At 50.5% G+C, this 17,199-nt stretch overlaps 8 protein-coding genes across 8 annotated transcripts; 3 read left to right on the top strand and 5 right to left on the bottom strand.

The window, feature by feature from the left end:
• Positions 1-296: 296 nt before the first annotated feature.
• BO87DRAFT_380537 (uncharacterized protein) lies at positions 297-1,847 on the bottom strand. Its single transcript, XM_025624319.1, has one exon. The coding sequence runs from the start codon at positions 1,529-1,531 to the stop codon at positions 500-502; it is 1,032 nt and encodes a 343-aa protein (XP_025474948.1). The 5' UTR covers positions 1,532-1,847; the 3' UTR covers positions 297-499.
• Positions 1,848-1,925: 78 nt separating this feature from the next.
• BO87DRAFT_179745 (uncharacterized protein) lies at positions 1,926-2,464 on the bottom strand. The gene has a single exon (XM_025618396.1). It carries the CDS (start codon positions 2,323-2,325, stop codon positions 2,008-2,010), a length of 318 nt encoding a protein of 105 aa, XP_025474949.1. The 5' UTR covers positions 2,326-2,464; the 3' UTR covers positions 1,926-2,007.
• BO87DRAFT_344583 (TMEM165/GDT1 family protein) lies at positions 2,283-4,380 on the top strand. Its single transcript, XM_025620827.1, has 3 exons — positions 2,283-3,196; positions 3,249-4,134; positions 4,184-4,380. Exons 1-3 carry the CDS (start codon positions 2,603-2,605, stop codon positions 4,249-4,251), a joined length of 1,548 nt encoding a protein of 515 aa, XP_025474950.1. The 5' UTR covers positions 2,283-2,602; the 3' UTR covers positions 4,252-4,380.
• Positions 4,381-5,336: 956 nt separating this feature from the next.
• On the top strand, positions 5,337-8,733 carry BO87DRAFT_344586 (Myb-like DNA-binding protein). The gene is made up of 4 exons (XM_025620828.1): positions 5,337-5,749; positions 5,813-7,184; positions 7,232-8,404; positions 8,455-8,733. Exons 1-4 carry the CDS (start codon positions 5,506-5,508, stop codon positions 8,555-8,557), a joined length of 2,892 nt encoding a protein of 963 aa, XP_025474951.1. The 5' UTR covers positions 5,337-5,505; the 3' UTR covers positions 8,558-8,733.
• A 348-nt stretch (positions 8,734-9,081) lies between these two features.
• BO87DRAFT_410468 (uncharacterized protein) lies at positions 9,082-9,627 on the bottom strand. Its single transcript, XM_025626330.1, has 2 exons — positions 9,338-9,627; positions 9,082-9,264 (listed from the first exon to the last, which is right to left on the bottom strand). Exons 1-2 carry the CDS (start codon positions 9,434-9,436, stop codon positions 9,151-9,153), a joined length of 213 nt encoding a protein of 70 aa, XP_025474952.1. The 5' UTR covers positions 9,437-9,627; the 3' UTR covers positions 9,082-9,150.
• Positions 9,628-10,021: 394 nt separating this feature from the next.
• On the top strand, positions 10,022-12,388 carry BO87DRAFT_419607 (Zn(II)2Cys6 transcription factor; the record flags this gene model as incomplete). The annotated part of the gene is made up of 1 exon (XM_025626954.1): positions 10,022-12,388. One exon carries the CDS (start codon positions 10,022-10,024, stop codon positions 12,386-12,388), a length of 2,367 nt encoding a protein of 788 aa, XP_025474953.1.
• Positions 12,389-12,416: 28 nt separating this feature from the next.
• Positions 12,417-13,476, bottom strand: BO87DRAFT_419608 (uncharacterized protein). Its single transcript, XM_025626955.1, has 2 exons — positions 13,174-13,476; positions 12,417-13,073 (listed from the first exon to the last, which is right to left on the bottom strand). The coding sequence occupies exons 1-2, from the start codon at positions 13,451-13,453 to the stop codon at positions 12,559-12,561; spliced, it is 795 nt and encodes a 264-aa protein (XP_025474954.1). The 5' UTR covers positions 13,454-13,476; the 3' UTR covers positions 12,417-12,558.
• Positions 13,477-14,283: 807 nt separating this feature from the next.
• BO87DRAFT_380542 (WSC domain-containing protein) lies at positions 14,284-15,707 on the bottom strand. Its single transcript, XM_025624320.1, has 3 exons — positions 15,593-15,707; positions 15,122-15,453; positions 14,284-15,050 (listed from the first exon to the last, which is right to left on the bottom strand). Exons 2-3 carry the CDS (start codon positions 15,417-15,419, stop codon positions 14,521-14,523), a joined length of 828 nt encoding a protein of 275 aa, XP_025474955.1. The 5' UTR covers positions 15,420-15,453; positions 15,593-15,707; the 3' UTR covers positions 14,284-14,520.
• Between the last annotated feature and the right edge of the window lie 1,492 nt (positions 15,708-17,199).

Here is a 17,199-nt window from a genome sequence, read left to right on the forward strand (position 1 = left end):
TTTACCGTGAGATTTCGTACGATCAGTGTATTATTGGGGCGGATGACAGATCCTTTGTCGAATGGTCTAGCTTTCTAGTAGTGTTGTGTATGCTTAATTTGAAGGATGTGGGTATGGTCTGGTTGGTGGTTGCCTGAGATCGGGCTTATCTGATGTTAAGTAGCCTACGTGGACGTGTTGCCGAGTCAGGCCATATTTGATACATTGGATGCTGGAGTCTAGGTCGTGAGTACGTATTCCTACTTGGCAGGCTACGGTGGGTACTGTCTACTGCGGGATTGATGGGCGTGAAACTCCGTTTTTCGGTCTGTTCTAGATCGACTTCTATCTGTCGCGTCTTTCATTTCCGGCCGTTCGTCATTCGTAAATCCACCAATATTTCCCAAGTCATAATTTCATGATAAGATATTCCTCTGTGACGCCTCCATCTTGCTCATACGCCGTCTCTCTACCGCGTTGAAGTCGTAGATCATAACCAAACTCCCAGCCTGACCAGCTATCATGCTTCGACATGGCTGCGTACCTCCAGAGGCACACAGTCCGGCCCGAGCTTCGTCACCAAAATCTCTGCTCTGTCTGGTGTCCAATCTCCTATACCGGTTCCTAAATCAGCCAATGGAATAACTATGTCGAGGTCCAGCGCTGAGGGATCCAAGTCCGCATTGGACGAAACAATGGCCCGGATGAGTTGGTGGGCAGACGTCCGACCTGCTATGCCGCAGCCTGACCTCTTGCACACCGGAATGGCAACCTCAAAGACCTGAGCTTCTGCTGATCCCCCAAGCGTGGAATTCATGTCAGGGAACTTCCACCGACTATGAACAAGCTGTCCCAATCGCATGATCAGCCGGCGTCGGGGTCCATCCTCCAGTCCGGATTTGCTAGTCCGTGTGAACATAATGGGCTGGTGCACGAATTTGCGGGCGGGAGTCGGCTCAGAGCAAATTGCACAGGCAAATTTGGCGATCTGCGGAAGGCACTGCTCGTTGTACTTTATGATGTCTTTGCATTTCACTGCCTTGTCGGCTTTGTTTTTGCACGAGTTCGGGAAAAAGTCCTGGCGCCAATCGGATGTGAGTACAATGCAGCTGAGATGGACGGTTCGATCTTTCTGAGCACGTGGACTTCCCACGAAAACGGTGATGGCGATCGGGTAGAGCTTTTCGCGTTCTGGCTCAACGATTTGGAAGGACAGGGAGCTTGGGGAGCTCGCTCCACTGACGATATCGTAGTCTTCCATGCTGTCGGTGCTGTCGTCACTGAAGTGGCTGTGCTCCTCGGGGCTGGAGGTATCAATTTCGAGATGATCGGGATTATCGCTAATACTCAGCAACTGCGTGGCCGGAGCTTTCTCAGGCTCATTCTGATAGATCTCAGACCAGGCGGAGGCGGAGGCGAAGCCAAAGCCACTGCTGGCGCTCAGCCGCGCTCGAGGAGAGTCGGATTGGGAAGCAAGGGTGCTGCCGGGACTGGAGGCAAGGGACCCGATTGGGCTGGCGAGCGTGTTGTTGATTGTTGTTGAGTCCGACATCTTCGAAGTCGATACCCAGGAGAGTCAACAAAGATGAGGCTGACGTCATGAGCGGTGACAGGGACGTGCCATAGTGAAAATTTCATATACGATGAGTTTGTAGTGAGAGAAGGCTGATAACACTGAATGCATTGTCTAGTGAATGGCCTATTGGTGTTGCACAGCAGCGATAAGAACATCTGCCATGATTCACATTCGGTAGGATAATAAGATTAAGATCCTCATTTCATCAAGTACGCACTTGATTGCACTGGAAGCTGAGTACGTAGATAGATCCCAGGCCAAGTGTTTTGTGGGTGGTACTAATCAGTGTGCAGCGCCCGGAGAGATGTAGATGGAGAGGCAGCCAGGCACGACTATCAAAGAGGGGGGATATTAATAGTTAGTTTAAGTACTAGTTAGTCGGCGGCCCGCCAGTCATCTAAATTCAACCACGCCCGATTGGGTTGAGGGGTCAGCATTCGGCTGTAAGACTACTAAGATACAGTGCAAGCAGGCTCAGCTAGACCCCAGAATAACCCCAAATTGTGTACATCATGAGACAGCTGAAACAAGAAATTGTTGCATCGATTGCAGCCAGTTGCAAGCCAGACGATGGCTGGCCAAGGAGTGGAGGAGGGATTATTACTACTAACTAATAGTAAATGGGGAAGGAACCAGACCACCGCAAGCGGGTACCACGTGATGTGGAGGCGGCATTGCCCCTTTGCGGCCGGAAAAGAAACCTCCCAGATTCCTGCTTCCTGCCACCCTCGACGACCGCTTATCGGCTTCGCTCCTTTCCCTTCTTGCATGTATTCTACTTGTTTGCTTCATATGACCAGTCCACTTCGTTGACTCCGCGCTTCGTTTCTCGTCTCGCCATTGTTCCCGATCGCGTGTCTTGAGTCCGCTCGGATCGCTGTCGTGGCTTGATTTACACCGATCGACGTACCTGGAACCAAACTTTCTCGTCAATCCTTCATTTACGGCCTTTTCTTATCCGTTCATGTGGACTACTGCTTGTATCATCTACACTACGTTTTAATCTCTTTGCAATTGTTCCAACTGTGACGATAACAGCCCTACACCATGAAGATTCACTCTTCGTCGCTTCTCCTCTTCCTCCTTCCTGCGCTTTCGGTCGCGCTCACGGATCCGAGCTCGGCCAACAACGGTGCAAAGGACGCTCTTCTCGCTGAGCGGGAAGCTTCGACTCCAAATGCCGTCGAAATAGATGCCGCCGCCGCACCCAAGCCCGCCAAAGGGACGCTGGACGCCCCGATCGACGGCAAGGATGGTCGGCCACATGCGGGTCCCTGGGTGGAAACAAGTGCAGAGCGGGATCGCAAGAAGACGGGCTCTACCACCTTGTCGGAGGAAAAGGCAAAGACCGATCCTAAAGCGGAACAATTGGGCCCTGATGGCAACCCAATTCCTTACTCCAACGACGGCGTGATGGATGATCCTCATCGGACGGGCCCCAAGGAGGGTACTCGTGGGACAGAAGGTGGGGTGTCTGAGAAGTTGAGGGAGCCATACAACAATGAAAAGACGCCGGGTAGTCCCAAGGAGGCTCCTCCGTTGCCGCACAGTGAGCAGCAAAAGCTGCCAGTGGCGGGTCAGGATGCCGAAGTCAAGGACACCAAGGGATCGAGCACCGACTCGACCCTCGGAAAATTGGAGGTATTTTAGACCTTTATCATGAAATTCGGTAACGCTTGCTGATGTATTTCAGAAACCCGCAGATTTGCCAGAAAAGCCCCACGACATCCCACCTCCCAAGTCCCCGGCCACGGTCAAAGATAGCCCTCTCGGTCTCGATAAGCATGGCTCCTCGGGCAACAAGCCTGGCGAGCCGCTGGAGGAGGGAACTGCATTCCACTCGTTGTTGTTCTCCTTCACCATGATCATCGTATCTGAAATTGGTGACAAGACTTTCCTGGTTGCCGCGCTCATGGCTATGCGTCATCCGCGTCTGCTCGTCTTTTCCGCCGCTTTCAGTGCCCTCATCTTTATGACTGTTCTCTCCGCTGTCCTAGGCCACGCAGTACCTACTCTGATCCCCAAGTCTCTGACGAAATTGTTGGCTGCCGTTCTGTTCTTCGTGTTCGGTTTGAAGATGCTCAAGGAAGGTCGCGAAATGTCGCCCGACGAGGGTGTTGGAGAGGAGATGAAGGAGGTCGAAATGGAGCTGGAAGAAAAGGAGCAGGAGCAGCTGCGTATGAACCGTCGCCGTTCGTCCGTGACTCCCCACTCGTTGGAGGCTGGCCGCGTTGGTCGTCGCAAGTCTCGCTCCTCCGGCAACCGTCTTCCCTCACCTCCCGAGAGTGTTTCATCGTCGTCCTCTCGTGCTTCCTCTCCCTCTGGTAACCGCTGGAATGATGTTCTTGTCGGAATGAACAACCTTTTCTCGCTTCTTCTCAGTCCCGCCTGGGTTCAGACTTTCGTTATGACCTTCCTGGGCGAGTGGGGTGACCGCAGTCAGATTGCAACCATTGCTATGGCTGCCGGTCAAGATTACTGGTGGGTGACCATCGGAGCTATCTCCGGACACGGACTTTGCACTGCGGCCGCCGTTATTGGCGGCAGTGCTATTGCTGGCAAGGTCAGCATGCGCGTCGGTACGTACTCCTCCTTTCTAGTTTCACGGCTGTTGCTAACGTGTCACAGTAACGCTGGGCGGTGCCACGGCATTCTTGGTCTTTGGTGTCATCTACTTGGTTGAAGCCATCTATTAGACCTTCATTTGCTCCCGCTTGTGTCTCACATATCGGGTGGTTCTCTTCAGTATAGATTATGCGATATGGTGCTTGTAATATTCGCGCCTTAGCGATGTTTTAATAAAATTCTTGATGCAGTATAATTAGATTTATCATTCACAGTGATGCACATTCTGTAGTGTATTTCCGCGACTAACAGGCTGATTTTGTACTTTCTTTCCTCGGACTAACCTCAGTAGGGTAACTAGCATGTACTGCACAGTGAGCGCAATCAACTCCAACAATCTATGTAATCAGTTATACTCAATCCAAGCATATACTTGTCCAGTCTTTCAGGCCAAGATTGGTACTATGCGTCAAAAAGAGAAAGGATACACCCAGAGCCTGAGCAAAACCATATAACACGACTGCCCATCAAAAACCATTTTAACTATCCTCTGCACCACAGCTTCATTCCTTTCATTCTACCAAATATGTCTAGCAGTCTGCAATAGACCCTTGAGTCCAAGGAGCACATTGGCACATGTTCCAGTAATGACTTCATTCACACGTCCTAGTGTCTTTTATTGCATCGCTCAGTCAGTACGCGCCACAGCCAGCGGCACGTTCAAGAGAAGTTGAAGATCCATACTCAATAACCGGCCTAGCACCTTTGTAGAATAAACATCAGTCATAGGTTCGGCCCAATGGCCTTACAAATTAAGCTGTTATCGATGTATATGATTTTCTATTCTTAAACCCTAATGGTAGTTGAAAGCGGACGTACGTGCGTACATATCAGTAACATGGACTGAGGTCTGATATCCACAGGTTCATGTCCTTTAAACAATCATTTTTTCGATAGTAAGAATTCATTAATAGTGGTGGTAGTCGAAATGGTCCTCTAATTCATGGTCCGATAATACATGGTAAACAGTAGGGTTTCTAGGGTTTTGGTTAGGGTTTATGTAGGGTTTAAGGGTTTCTCAATACCGCCTTCTTTTCTCGGCCTAGTGCACAGCCGTACTAAGCACTTAGTAAGCAACTTACCCCAAGGGTTTGACCGCTAGTACCCCAACACACCACCAATCTCCTTTTCCTTACTCTACGCCGTCCCAGCCATCGACAACATCACTGCGGCATCAAAACAACAGTCGTAATCATCAATTTGCATCAATTTGAGGCTTCTAGCATCGATAGCAGACCGTCTGGAATATAAAGCCCTGGGATTTCACGTGCTCGGACGGCTGACCGCCTTCTATTCTTCTCGGACGCGTTTGTTGTGGTGGCAGAATGGCGCGGCTGGTTCAGTCACGAGAGGTCGCACAATCCTCGACTGGTTTGTCTAAAGGCCAAGGGGTCTGGACGGGGAGTCCTATGCGGAGACGTGTCACCAGAAGTCAGAGTCGAGAGTTAGAGGAACTTCGGACTCAACAGGCTCCTCCTCGTGGTAGTGGTGGTGATGATGGCGAGCCGTCGGCAGGTGCTGGTCGGAGAAGGTGGGGCACCCAAAGTAAGGGACCAGTGAGCGGGAAGGGTGAGTCTCTTTCTTAGTACTGTTAGTGGTTCTTTGGGGCGCCTCTCATTGTTCTTGGTGCAGGCTTAGATGTTGTGGTTGAAGAATCACCGCAAAGGTCGGCTCAGAAGACTGGCCCCCAGTATGGAAACCAGGTCATTCCTGAGACTCCGGAAGATGAACACAACATCTCCGGTACTACTATTCTTCCCTCAGAACCGGACCATGATCTGGATGTGGATATCATGGTCGAGGCACTTCCGGACTTGGAGCGTGCAGCTGCCAATGTACTTGATTTCCTCGTTCCTGGGTCGGCAGATCCCGTCAGCATCATGAGCAGGGCGAAGCAGCTGAGGGATCCTGCTGGCACTCAGAGCAGACGGCTGCAGCGGTCTGTGACTAACTTGAACCATGAAGCGAAGTACTTTGGTCAAAAGAGCCCTCTCTCTTATCTTGATGTGGAGTACATTGTGGAAGTCAGTGGGCTTGAAGACTACTCGAAACCTGTGCTCTACAAAGCCAATTGTGCTCGTTTTGCGTTGCGAATGCTCCTGGCTACACCTGGTACTGAGTCCTCTCCAGAGCAGGCAATTTCCACCATCCATGATGAGTTTCCGTCGCCTTTCATGGCTAATCTGGTGGAAAGGGGTGCCCAGAAGTCTGTCGATGAAAGCTATCTGGAGAAGGAGACTTGGCAGCTGGCTCTAGAGATTCGCACACAGTACTTGATAATGCAGCTTGAAGCACATCAGAATGATGATGACTTTGACCCAGTTGAGATACTGACAACTGGCTTCTTCTTGGACGCGCCCAAGGACGCACCCAGCGATGCCGAGCGCCGGTTTCGCGGCTTCAATCTGGAGAGGTTCACCGATGCCCGAGGGGAACTTCCATCGAAATATCGGAGTGACGTTGAAAGCCGTTATGACGATATGCGTGTCGTCCTGGAAGTCGACGGTACTATCGGGGCACTCAAGGGTGACTACCGCTGGCAGAAGTTCGTCATGCAGGCCGCCCGATGGATTCGCAAGAGGTGTGACGAGGTGAACAATGACTTGAAAGGCCAAATAAGCTCCATGGACATGCATGAGAGCTTTTACACCATTGCAAAGTCACGACAAAGTATAGGCGGCACTCCGGCGTTGTCCACGCCGAGTGGGCGCTTTTCCAATCGTCTAGCGACGACTGAGAATACAGCACGGAGGTCTGCTACCACTTCAGGTACGCCACAGGTCTCGCAGCCTTCGTCGCAAGCAAGGCCTCCTGCGACCGCTTCTACAAATGCACAAAAAGTTGCAACACCCATGTCTGCCCAGAACCCGTTTCACACAGTCCCAGAGATTATTGAACCGGAGAGAAGCGCGCCTAGAGTCGCTTCGGTCGCCCGCGATGCTTTGCCTCCTGCTGCAACAGAAGAGCCCTCTGAGACCAGGCCTCAGAAGAAGTTTCGCAAATAGTGAGTATCCTCAGCATTTACCCTTTGTCCATGCTAACCGAGAAAAGCCCCTTCAATAATCGAGACGCTATCGCCCGGATGGGTCAACGAAGACAAGAGCTTCGTCATTCAATTGATGCGTCAACCTCTCGCCGACAATCTGACTCAGTTAGACCCAATGCTTCTGAAGTGGCAGATCAGCCTGCAGCCGACAGGCGACAGACTGTGTCTGCAATCCCACCTCGCCAGAGGTCAACGGACCCAGCACCGCCCAATGAGGTCCAGACTACCTTTGACGCTTCTCGCACGCTCGTAAATGATGAAACGCAGGTTAACGATGAAACTGAGGCTTATGAGGATACGCAGCTGAATGATGGCGATGAGACACATGAAGAGACCCGGCTGAACGATGAACACACAACGGCCGAAGACACCGAACTTTTCGTATGCGACGAACCACTTGATATCAGTCAGCATACCGAGAACCATCCGGAGAGGTCCCATAGTCCTCCGATGAATCGGTCCGTCCCAAGACCCCGCAGGGAGCCTGCGTCTACATTGGCACCTCCTAGAATGGAAAACCACCTTTCGCTCCCCTCAAGCAGGGATGTCTGGAATATGGCGAATTCTCGGTCGCGGGCCACTCCAGAAGCTTCTAACAGCTCACGACCTGCGTTTATCGACCGCCAAGAAAACGCAGTGCGCGTTTCTCCGGTCAGCCAGACGTCGGGACCGAGAAGTGTGGAACGGAGACCTCGTGGACGGCCCCCCAAACGCAGACGTGAAACCGAGACTGTCTCTGAGAGCGACGAGGAATACGATACCGATGACCGTGAGGTGGCTACGGAACGCCGGCGTGCGGAAAAGCCCGCGCAGGCGCGACAAAGCAAGCGCGCAAGGGTAGACAATGGCCATGAAGGAGCCGGGGACGAGGCCCAGGTTCGACATCGGTCCAGGTCGCAGGAAGCTGCTGGTTCCCCGGTTCGTACGCAGGCCCCATCGCCACAGACAGAGAACCGCCAGGCGATGCCACCACCGGCACCTAAGCGGAGAACCAGGGGCTGGACGGATGCCGAAGATCGCCGGTTAATACGTTTGATCGAAGAGCATGGTGTTTCGTGGACGAAGATCGAAGACGAGAACACGATACAGCCTGAAAGGGAGGGAGAAGCCCGATTTGAAAATCGGAACCAGGTGCAGATAAAGGATCGTGCGAGGAACTTGAGGATCAAATTCCTTCGGTAAGTCATCATTGCTCCTCTGATGTAGAAAATTCCACTGATCAACTTAGGGAGTCCCTACCGATCCCCAAGAATTTTGTAGACGTGACGATGAAGGGGGTGGACAAGAAGAAGCTCCGGGATCAAGGTATTGATCCGGATCGTAGGGAATGAAGTGGACACTATCTGTGTTTTCAGAGCAGGGGTTTTTGATGATGCTTTGTTTGACGTTATGAGTAATGATACCTTTGGGATTTCGGAGGCCTATTACTGGAGTCTGGTTTACGAACGATTGGATAATGCAGCGACCCTCGATCATGTTTGTTATCAGTATTAATTGCTAATTTCGGGGTATCAGATTGTACCCAATGATTTTTTCGTTAATGGTCTTTTACCTTCAGATAAGCCATTACTATCTCCCCTTAGTCAGTCCGTCTTGGAAAAGGTAAGGTGATTACAGACTGGCATAGATGAGATCTACAAAAAAGTAGACACGACTTCACCCCTCAGAAGACACATTATTATCAGGCACAAATTTACGACTATATGCTTAGTTACCATAAGAAAAAGTCATGGATTCAATATTGACCAAGCCTATGCATTCGCATAACAGCATAGGGAAACCTTCACCAGTAGGGAAAACCTAAGCCAAGACATGATGAAGCAGATAGTTCGATAGAACACTGCTGAGTTTCAAAGCACAGGATAGCGTATTTGATGAAACAAATGGTTGCCAGTCTCCCAAGCAATTTGTGTTGAGTGAGCCCTTAGCAGCCACACTTGCCGCAGCACTCCGTGATGTCAATATGAGTGTACTGAGAAGCACCCCAGCAAGCGGAACAACAATTGCTGGAATCAGTGGTGGGACACGTTTCAAGATCCTAATTTAGATGAGAGGTTAGTATCCCATCTTTGTGAATGAAGGCAAATGATGTATACAGCTTAGTTACTTACCTGGCGCTTTCCATGTGCAGACACTTTGCCACCGCCTTTCACGTGTTCAGCTGTGACGAGGGCTGCAAAGAGGGCTGTGAAAAGAACAGAGAACTTCATGGTGGTCAGGGATATTGGTTGGTTGGCTTGTGGTGGTTATATCTTGGAATGGAAAGTAATCTGAGTGTAGAGTGTAGAGAATAATGATCAAGAGCTGGAAGTATGATCCCATTTATATAGCAACGGATCATAGAACAAGGCAACTAGTCTATTGTGGTTGACCCTCACCGTAATGAAGTCTGGGGTTGATCATTCATATCGCTGCATATTATTAGATACTAGTGTTGGTCGGTAGCTCATTCGGGCAATTCTCCATGCAAGGAGACTTCTAGGTCGGGTTCTGCAGATCGTGCTGAGCGATCATATTGCATGTCGGCTAGTATAATTAAGTGCGGGAAGCAGATCCGATCTCAAGGGTCAGGAGGAATATATGTTTGCCTCCTGCAGCTCGATGTAGTGTAGAAAAGTTTATGTTGAAAGTCATACATGCCTTTAATAGGGCATGATACCAGAACTAGTGCCAATTTGGGCAGTGGGTTCGGGCTGTTTCACATGACGAGGCTGTGCTCCATTGCTGACAACCATCCGCCATGTTGATGTTCTGTAGACACATTTATTTCCCTCCCAGTGCGTCCCTAGCTCATCATGGGCCTGCGACGCAGCTGTGTCTTCTGTCGTACCCGGAAGATTCGATGTTCCGGTGAATCTATTTGCAGTGCCTGTCAAAAGCGCAACCTCAGCTGCGAATACAGTCCGGAAGCTCGAAAGGGCCGGCCCGCGCACAGGGGAACAACAACATCACAACCTCCGTTGACGTCGCAACTACATGATGACAATGGTAGAGATACTTCGTCGCAGCCAGGAGCGAGCGCAGAGAGTTCCTTGACGCCTAACCCAATAGCGCAAAGTTACGAGGAATCTGCAACCAGCTCCGACCTGAGTATTCAAGTAGGCGATGAACTGGAGCGGAGATTCAATGCCTACTTTATCACGAAAACTGACTCCGGCTCCAATATCTTCCAAACCGCAATAGCTACCTATCAACGGGAGCTGGACAAGTCTCCTCGGAAACCCCCATTCCATTCAATACAGCTTCCTTTGAGCTATGATGGGTTGCTGTCCTTTATGGCGTCGGAGATGGTGGGCATCCTGCCGCTCCGCTTTAGTCACCTAGGAGTTCAGCAGTTGGAGGCTCCGAATCAAAACTTTTATGTATCAACTCTGGCAGCGGACACCACGCGTACGATGTTTGACCCTTTCGAGTCTGCTGTCGACCCGTTGATGGTGCCGGGGAAGCATCTGATTCTTCAAATGGTTGATGTGTGGTTTTCGGCCCATCCATTGTCACCTCTGGTGTCTAAAACACTTCTAATTACAGCAATCCAGGATGATACAGTAGATAAGGCTCTTCTAGCCGTCATACTGGCTGATGCATATGACATACAGCCCATCATGAGCGGGCTGCATAATTGTGTCCCGGTTAATCCCCAGACACTATACAACTTTGCTATATTGCAGCTGAGGCAGCGCACAGCGGTGCTTGGAAACCCCTCCGTTCTTTCTACAGCCCAGGCACTGTTTCTGGTAGGATGGAGGGAGCTGTGCCTCGGCCATGCCCGACGCGCCACCTGCTTCACAGGCTACGCCTGTCGCATAATTGCCACTTTGTACACTTTTTGGCAGGCTGATGATCACAGCAAGTGTAGCAGAAAGCTCAATGGTGTGGATATAGGTGCCGTCGAGCAAGAATTGGCACAGAATGTTTACTGGATCTGCCTGGCCACCACAACATGGGGGTTCATGCAAAGCAATCAGCCATTCTCGTTGCTCACTCCGGAAACGACGCCCGACTTCCCGTGCCTGGATGAGGCAGCTTCAGCTATTCTCCGCCTAGATCGCGCATCGGGAAACATCTCCACGCTACAGGCACAAATCCAGGCTGCCCAGTGTTTGTGGCCACTCAGTCACATCACCAGTACAGTGGCCCATATCTACACCCTGTATCTCAATGCACCCACAGAGAACAAAGATAAGCAATCTATGCCATGGCAGAAACAGCATCTCCACGAGTTACATCAGCTTTTCCAGCCTTGCTTTGATCGATCTGTTCTGGCGTCGAGGATGCATAGGATCCTTCTCAATGCCATCGAGCTGGTGAAGAACGAGGTCACCGTCGCATCGTCACGGTCTTTTCTTCTAAGTGCATATCATGGTATTGCTATTCATATGCTCTTCTCTGGAGACAAGAATGATCAAAAGCGGCCGGCGATCTCGCCGTCTGTCATCGATCCATTTTGCCAGTCGGCTTCCGCGCTTCTTACCATTATTCAACAAAGGCCTTCCAGAGTGTCAAATCTGATGCCTGCGCAAGAGTTTCGAAGCGTTGATGAATCGAGTATAATGCTGTATGCTTTTGACACTTGCAGCAGGGGCTTTTCGTACATATATGCGAAACATGAGCATGGCTCGATCGAGGAGCGCAATATGATTGGCTTGCGACAGAATCAGCTAGCCCACCTTGCTGATCAGCTGCACCAAGCCTGTAAAGGAGACGTAATATCTCGGCTTGGAGCAGCTTTACTGCCGGTGAAAAAGAGAATGAAGCGTGCGAAGCAAGCATTCCAACAGCTTGGATCATCCTCCGTCCCCCAAACAGCGCTGCTTTCCAGTCGGAACGCGCAGACACCATCGAGTAACTCGTCTTCCGCAAATGACCCTCTAATGGATCCAAGGCTCAGCATTGGACAGATTGCAGATCCGTCTCTTGCTCCTGACTCAGAGTCTTTTCCGCTCATGGCAATTGATCAGACCTTGTCGCTCTCTGAGGACCCTTGTGAGATATACGATCCAGGCTTTTTCCTCGACGGACCGGTCACAGGGTCACTTCTGGGGTTCCCTGGCCTTGCCAAGATGAACATGCAACTTCAGGATTACGTATCTCTGGAAAGCGACCTGGATCAAGATGCGCTTGCTTTCTTAAGTCAAGGCACGAGTGGCATTTCGTTCAATTAATTGAACGTTCAGAGCGCTGATGCCAACCCTTCGGACACTCAACACAATGCTTTCTCATGATTAATTATTATATAGCCCTTGCTGATGCTATTATTTAGCTTGTCAAATATCAATGTGTATCTCGTACATTCATGAAACCAGGGCATCGAACTATCAATCAAGTCACTGAATCATGATACCAGCTCATGCCTCGCACCATTGACTTCCAACTCGACTGGCGGACGCTGTGTCTTCACCATCGGTGCAGAGAACTCCTGCTCCACCGCCAGGTTGCCATCAACACTACCACCGGATCTCTGCATCCGTTTCCTCTCCTTCCTCTCCCAAAACGCCCACACAAGCGAAGCACCCGCAATGACGCCCAGAGGGACCCCAACTCCAACACCGATGGCTGTATCCCGCCCCGCGGAAAACGAGGAGGAAGACGAGGAGGCTGAAGAAGATGCCACCGAGGCCGACGAATTCGACGAAGTACACGTACTATTCTCCGACGACGCATCCGCTGTAGAGTTCGCAAGCGCCGCATACCCATATAGCATCTTCCCCGTAGCAACCTCAAACGAGTTCCCATGCGGACAAATCACCTCACTGCCGTTGCTTATCGGAGTACCGCAACAATACGTCGAGACGCCATTCTCATACAGAAGATTTATTATCGAGCAACCGCCGCCCTTGTTGATACTTTCTATACAGTACAGAAGAACCAAAGATTAGCGTTATTCCCCCATCATTCACCAATACTAAAATTTACTGAAAAACACCGGAAGTATCATGTATGTACGTACGACAAACAGACGGACAATTATCCGACTCCCAATTCGGATCCGTACACCCTCCCCTGGACAGAACATACGGCTGTTCCCCCGTATCCATGCAGAGATTATTCGATAGACAGACGTCGGATTTGCCACAGCATGCGGAATACGTGTCCGATGAGCAGGGAACGTTATTGCTTGCGATGGTACCATCAGGGAAGTAGCATGTCGCTGTTGCGCTGCTTGTCGGGGTGCATGTTGCGAGGAGGAGGCAGAGTAGCGCAGTCGCTCTGATCCCTCTGACAATCATACTGAAAGACGAAAAAAAAAAAAAAAGGGGGGGGGGGTGGGGGGGGGGGGGGGGGGGGCGGTGAGAACCACGTTCTAGACTAATAAATCAAAAGAAAAGAGAATCCAGATACCCATCAATCAATCTAGAAAGAGCAAAGAAGAAAAAAAGAAAACACGAAGTTTCTCGTATCCCTAGGACACTTCTGCCCAAGAGAGAGCGAAAGAGTACAAATAAAGAAGACGAACTGGCGCGCGCCGCATTGCGAATCCAACTAAACATAAGTAAAATCCCACTACTAATGGCAGGCAGGCAGCTAATAATAATACCTGCCTGCAAGTGCAGAATACATAAAATCCTACAAGATGACTGGTCATTGACTACGTTCAGGCCTTCCAGTATTTTCTTTTTATTTTTTTCTTCAGAGCCTTGCAGGTAAAAAGTGGGGGCGGATTGCAGGGCTGGTCAGACAGATACCTATTATCTTCGTATCGGTAGTGTTGTGGGGGAGGGGTTGACGAATGAACGGGCTGTGGATTGGGGGCCGGGGATTCTCACTCACCGACTTTACCTATGTATGGCGTCGGTGCTCTCGTATTCTGTATCTATCTACTGGGTTGATAGATGGTTGGTACATTGAGTATTTTGTCTAGTCTCGATGGGCAGTAGTTGATGATCCTGCGGACTACTGCTGCTTAGTTCTTATCTGATGGGGTAATTAACTCCGATGGAGATGAGTTGTGGTATTGTTTAGGGCCGATGGCGTTATTTGTGGAGTGAGTTTCGAAAGAAATAGTGAAATATAGTATAGCTAAATTGTAACAGAAATAGGGATATCTTAAACAATGAAAGTGACTATCACTAAGAAATTAGCTTACTGCTCAGCAGAAACCAAAAAGTACATGTTGCATCGAACCCGCGATTATTCCCAGCCTATTATAGGTATATACCTGATATCAATCAATGCCTAGCCCCGCTTCCACACCGTACATCCGTAACTATCTATACAAGATAATGCTTCCCCTCTTGGATCGAAGTAACTATGACTATACTCCAAAAGATAGAATGTGGAATGTAGAAAGAGATATCTACAGTCCAAGCGCAACAACTGCCGCCATAAACACGCCCCCGATCATCCCATTAGCAGGAGCACCAGCGATAGCAGCAGCAGCACCTGCACTGGTTGACGGGCTCGCCGCGGCGGAACCACTGCTCGCGGCTCCGGACGCAGTAGCAGTTGCAGACGCGGAAGCAGACGAGACAGCAACAACCATCGACGATGCTGCTACTGCGCCAGTAGCTGGAACAGTGACGCCCGTCATGGACGGCGCGGTAAGGATCACACTCGGGACAGTAGACTTGGCTGCGCCTCCGTCTGCAGCGGAGCTGGCGATGGGGATATCGGTCTCCACCATGGTAGGGTTGACTTTCATGGTATCAGGGGAGGAGTTGGAGTTGCCCGAGGACGAGTCGGAGTCATCAGACTCTGGGGCAATCACGATGCCGTTCTCGACGTTGTCGGTGGATTCACGTTTCAGTTCTGTGACAAGTTTGTCGTCGGTGGTGGACTCCGAGACAGTGGTGGAGTTGTTGATTAGCCATGCATTGGCGCCGCCGCCTATAGTGCAGTATGTATTAGTCTATGATCGTTGAAGGCAGTATATGAGGGCGTAACGGAGGTATACGTACAAGTTTCAGAAGGGAATCCCGAGCAAGGGGTCTGGCATTGGGTGGAAGAGACCTTCGCTGTTGAAGGAGGCAGGGAGTCGCCGCAGTAGCATTCGTCGCCATTGTGGAGGGCAAAGATGGGCTTGTTTTGCTTCGTGCAGATTTGCTGGCAGTAGCCCTCGGATTGGAATTGATATGTGCCCGCCGACGTTAGCTGGCCGGCACTGCTGTAGCAGCCTGAGGTGGTGTAGGCAGAAGCAGTAGTAAGGAAGGAGAGGATTGAAAGGGAAGTGATCTTGGTGGCACTGGCTTTAGGCATTTTGAAGGACAATGAAAGAATGAAAGTTATAAGGCTGTTTCCTTTTTGGTTATTTCTTTGTTGAACGAGAGTGGATTTTGTAAGTATGTATGTAGGAGTAGTTATATACCGGCGGGAAAACGAGAGAAAGTAATAAAAGAACGAACTGAAACACTGATATCAGCAAAACTCACTGGCAGGCATAACCTAAATATGATCCATCCGATTATCCCATCGTTCAGGATGGGGTTGGCACCCGACCCAACCCCTTGGGATTTTGGAACACCCGAAGTTGACACAAAAATCGGCGTGTGAAACGCAGTAGAATGCCGATCTGAAGATCGCGTGAACGAACGCCCATCTGATTCTCTGGATTCCAAAATGGTTCGCTCGGCTCCACGTCCCGCGCGTTATGGCCGATCCCTTGCTGTCTTGGGGGCGATGTTTCATCATTGTTCCTGTCGAGTTGACGGAGTTGGTCTTGGGAGGACCCATTTGAGTGGCTACAAGCCTCCGCAATGCGGATACACCGTTCGCCAGGTACCCGAGCGAGGGATGTTGTTTGTTCCGGTGATGTAACGATCGTCGCACTATTGCTTTCTGAGACCACCACGCGGCCGACTATCGATTGTCAGACTCTTTTGGCCCTGTGGATGTCGTCAGGCTGGGGAGCCCCTGTGGAGAGGAGGATGACGTTCATGGTCTGCGACAAATTTTATTTGTTAGATGAGGCTGTGTCTTGGTCGGACTGGGGCTACCTAGATAGTATTCTTAGCATCTTCAGTGGTGGATGCTCGCTTGTTGTTTGTTTTGTTCCTGACCCATGGAACCAAAGTCGGAAGGCAGAGTTGGCAGGCAGAATGGAGAAATGGATTAAAAGGGAGCCATGTTGAAGCTGCATTGTACTTTTTCCGCCTCGATTGGTGCCGATCACGAGACTGGCACCTGATATTCCCAATTCTCCCCCTTTTGGGCCTCACTCTTCCTCGTCTCCCTCGACATTCTTATAGTTCTTACTTAGTCGCACTCGCTCTGCTGTAGCGTCAGCCACTCCGCTAATTTGCTTCTGTCAGTGTTCGAATCTCCCGCATAAATCACCGGCCATGTTAAGCGCCGATCATCCACAAGCTTGATCGCGCCACGGAGATGCACTGACGTCTGCAGAATTTGTTGCAGACAGCCTCATGGCCAAGGCTGCTGTGACGAACAATTCTCATGTTTGACAATTGATACGATCCCCTACAATGGCAGGGGGAAGTCCCGGACTGGTGAAATCCGCCAGTCAATGTTGACGGCCAATGTTGCCGACCGACGATACTATGCAACAAGTAAACGAAAGGGGTGTTGCTATTGGCAATCCTTGTGAGACTAATGACTAACATTGCATCCCTTGATTTGTCACCTTTACGCAGGAGAGATCGCTGCTGGACGGGTTCGGCCGATGCTATGCTGAAAGTTCATTGATTTCATTGATTGACATTGTGGTGGAAAATAATCCAATGTTGAGGTCTTGCTGGCCTATCAATGAGTGGACTTAGTGTCACTGCCATTGCAACTCAATTCCAATGCCTTCATTCAGCTCTCCGCTATATACCCAAATCCACTGCATCACAGAACCCGTTACTGCATGCTATCATCCCACTCAAGCTTACTTACCGCACTTTCATCTCGCCTGCCTCGACCTTCCTGCTATGGCAATTCTTTCCCCAACTGAGCGGTTCCGTCCGCTCTCCGACCGGCAAACTTATCAACCCGAGCGATACGGAGAGGGGAATGGCTATCACGGCAATGATTGCGCAAC

The sequence above is a fragment of the Aspergillus neoniger genome, assembly GCF_003184625.1.
Source record: "Aspergillus neoniger CBS 115656 unplaced genomic scaffold BO87scaffold_48, whole genome shotgun sequence".
NCBI lineage: Eukaryota > Fungi > Ascomycota > Eurotiomycetes > Eurotiales > Aspergillaceae > Aspergillus > Aspergillus neoniger.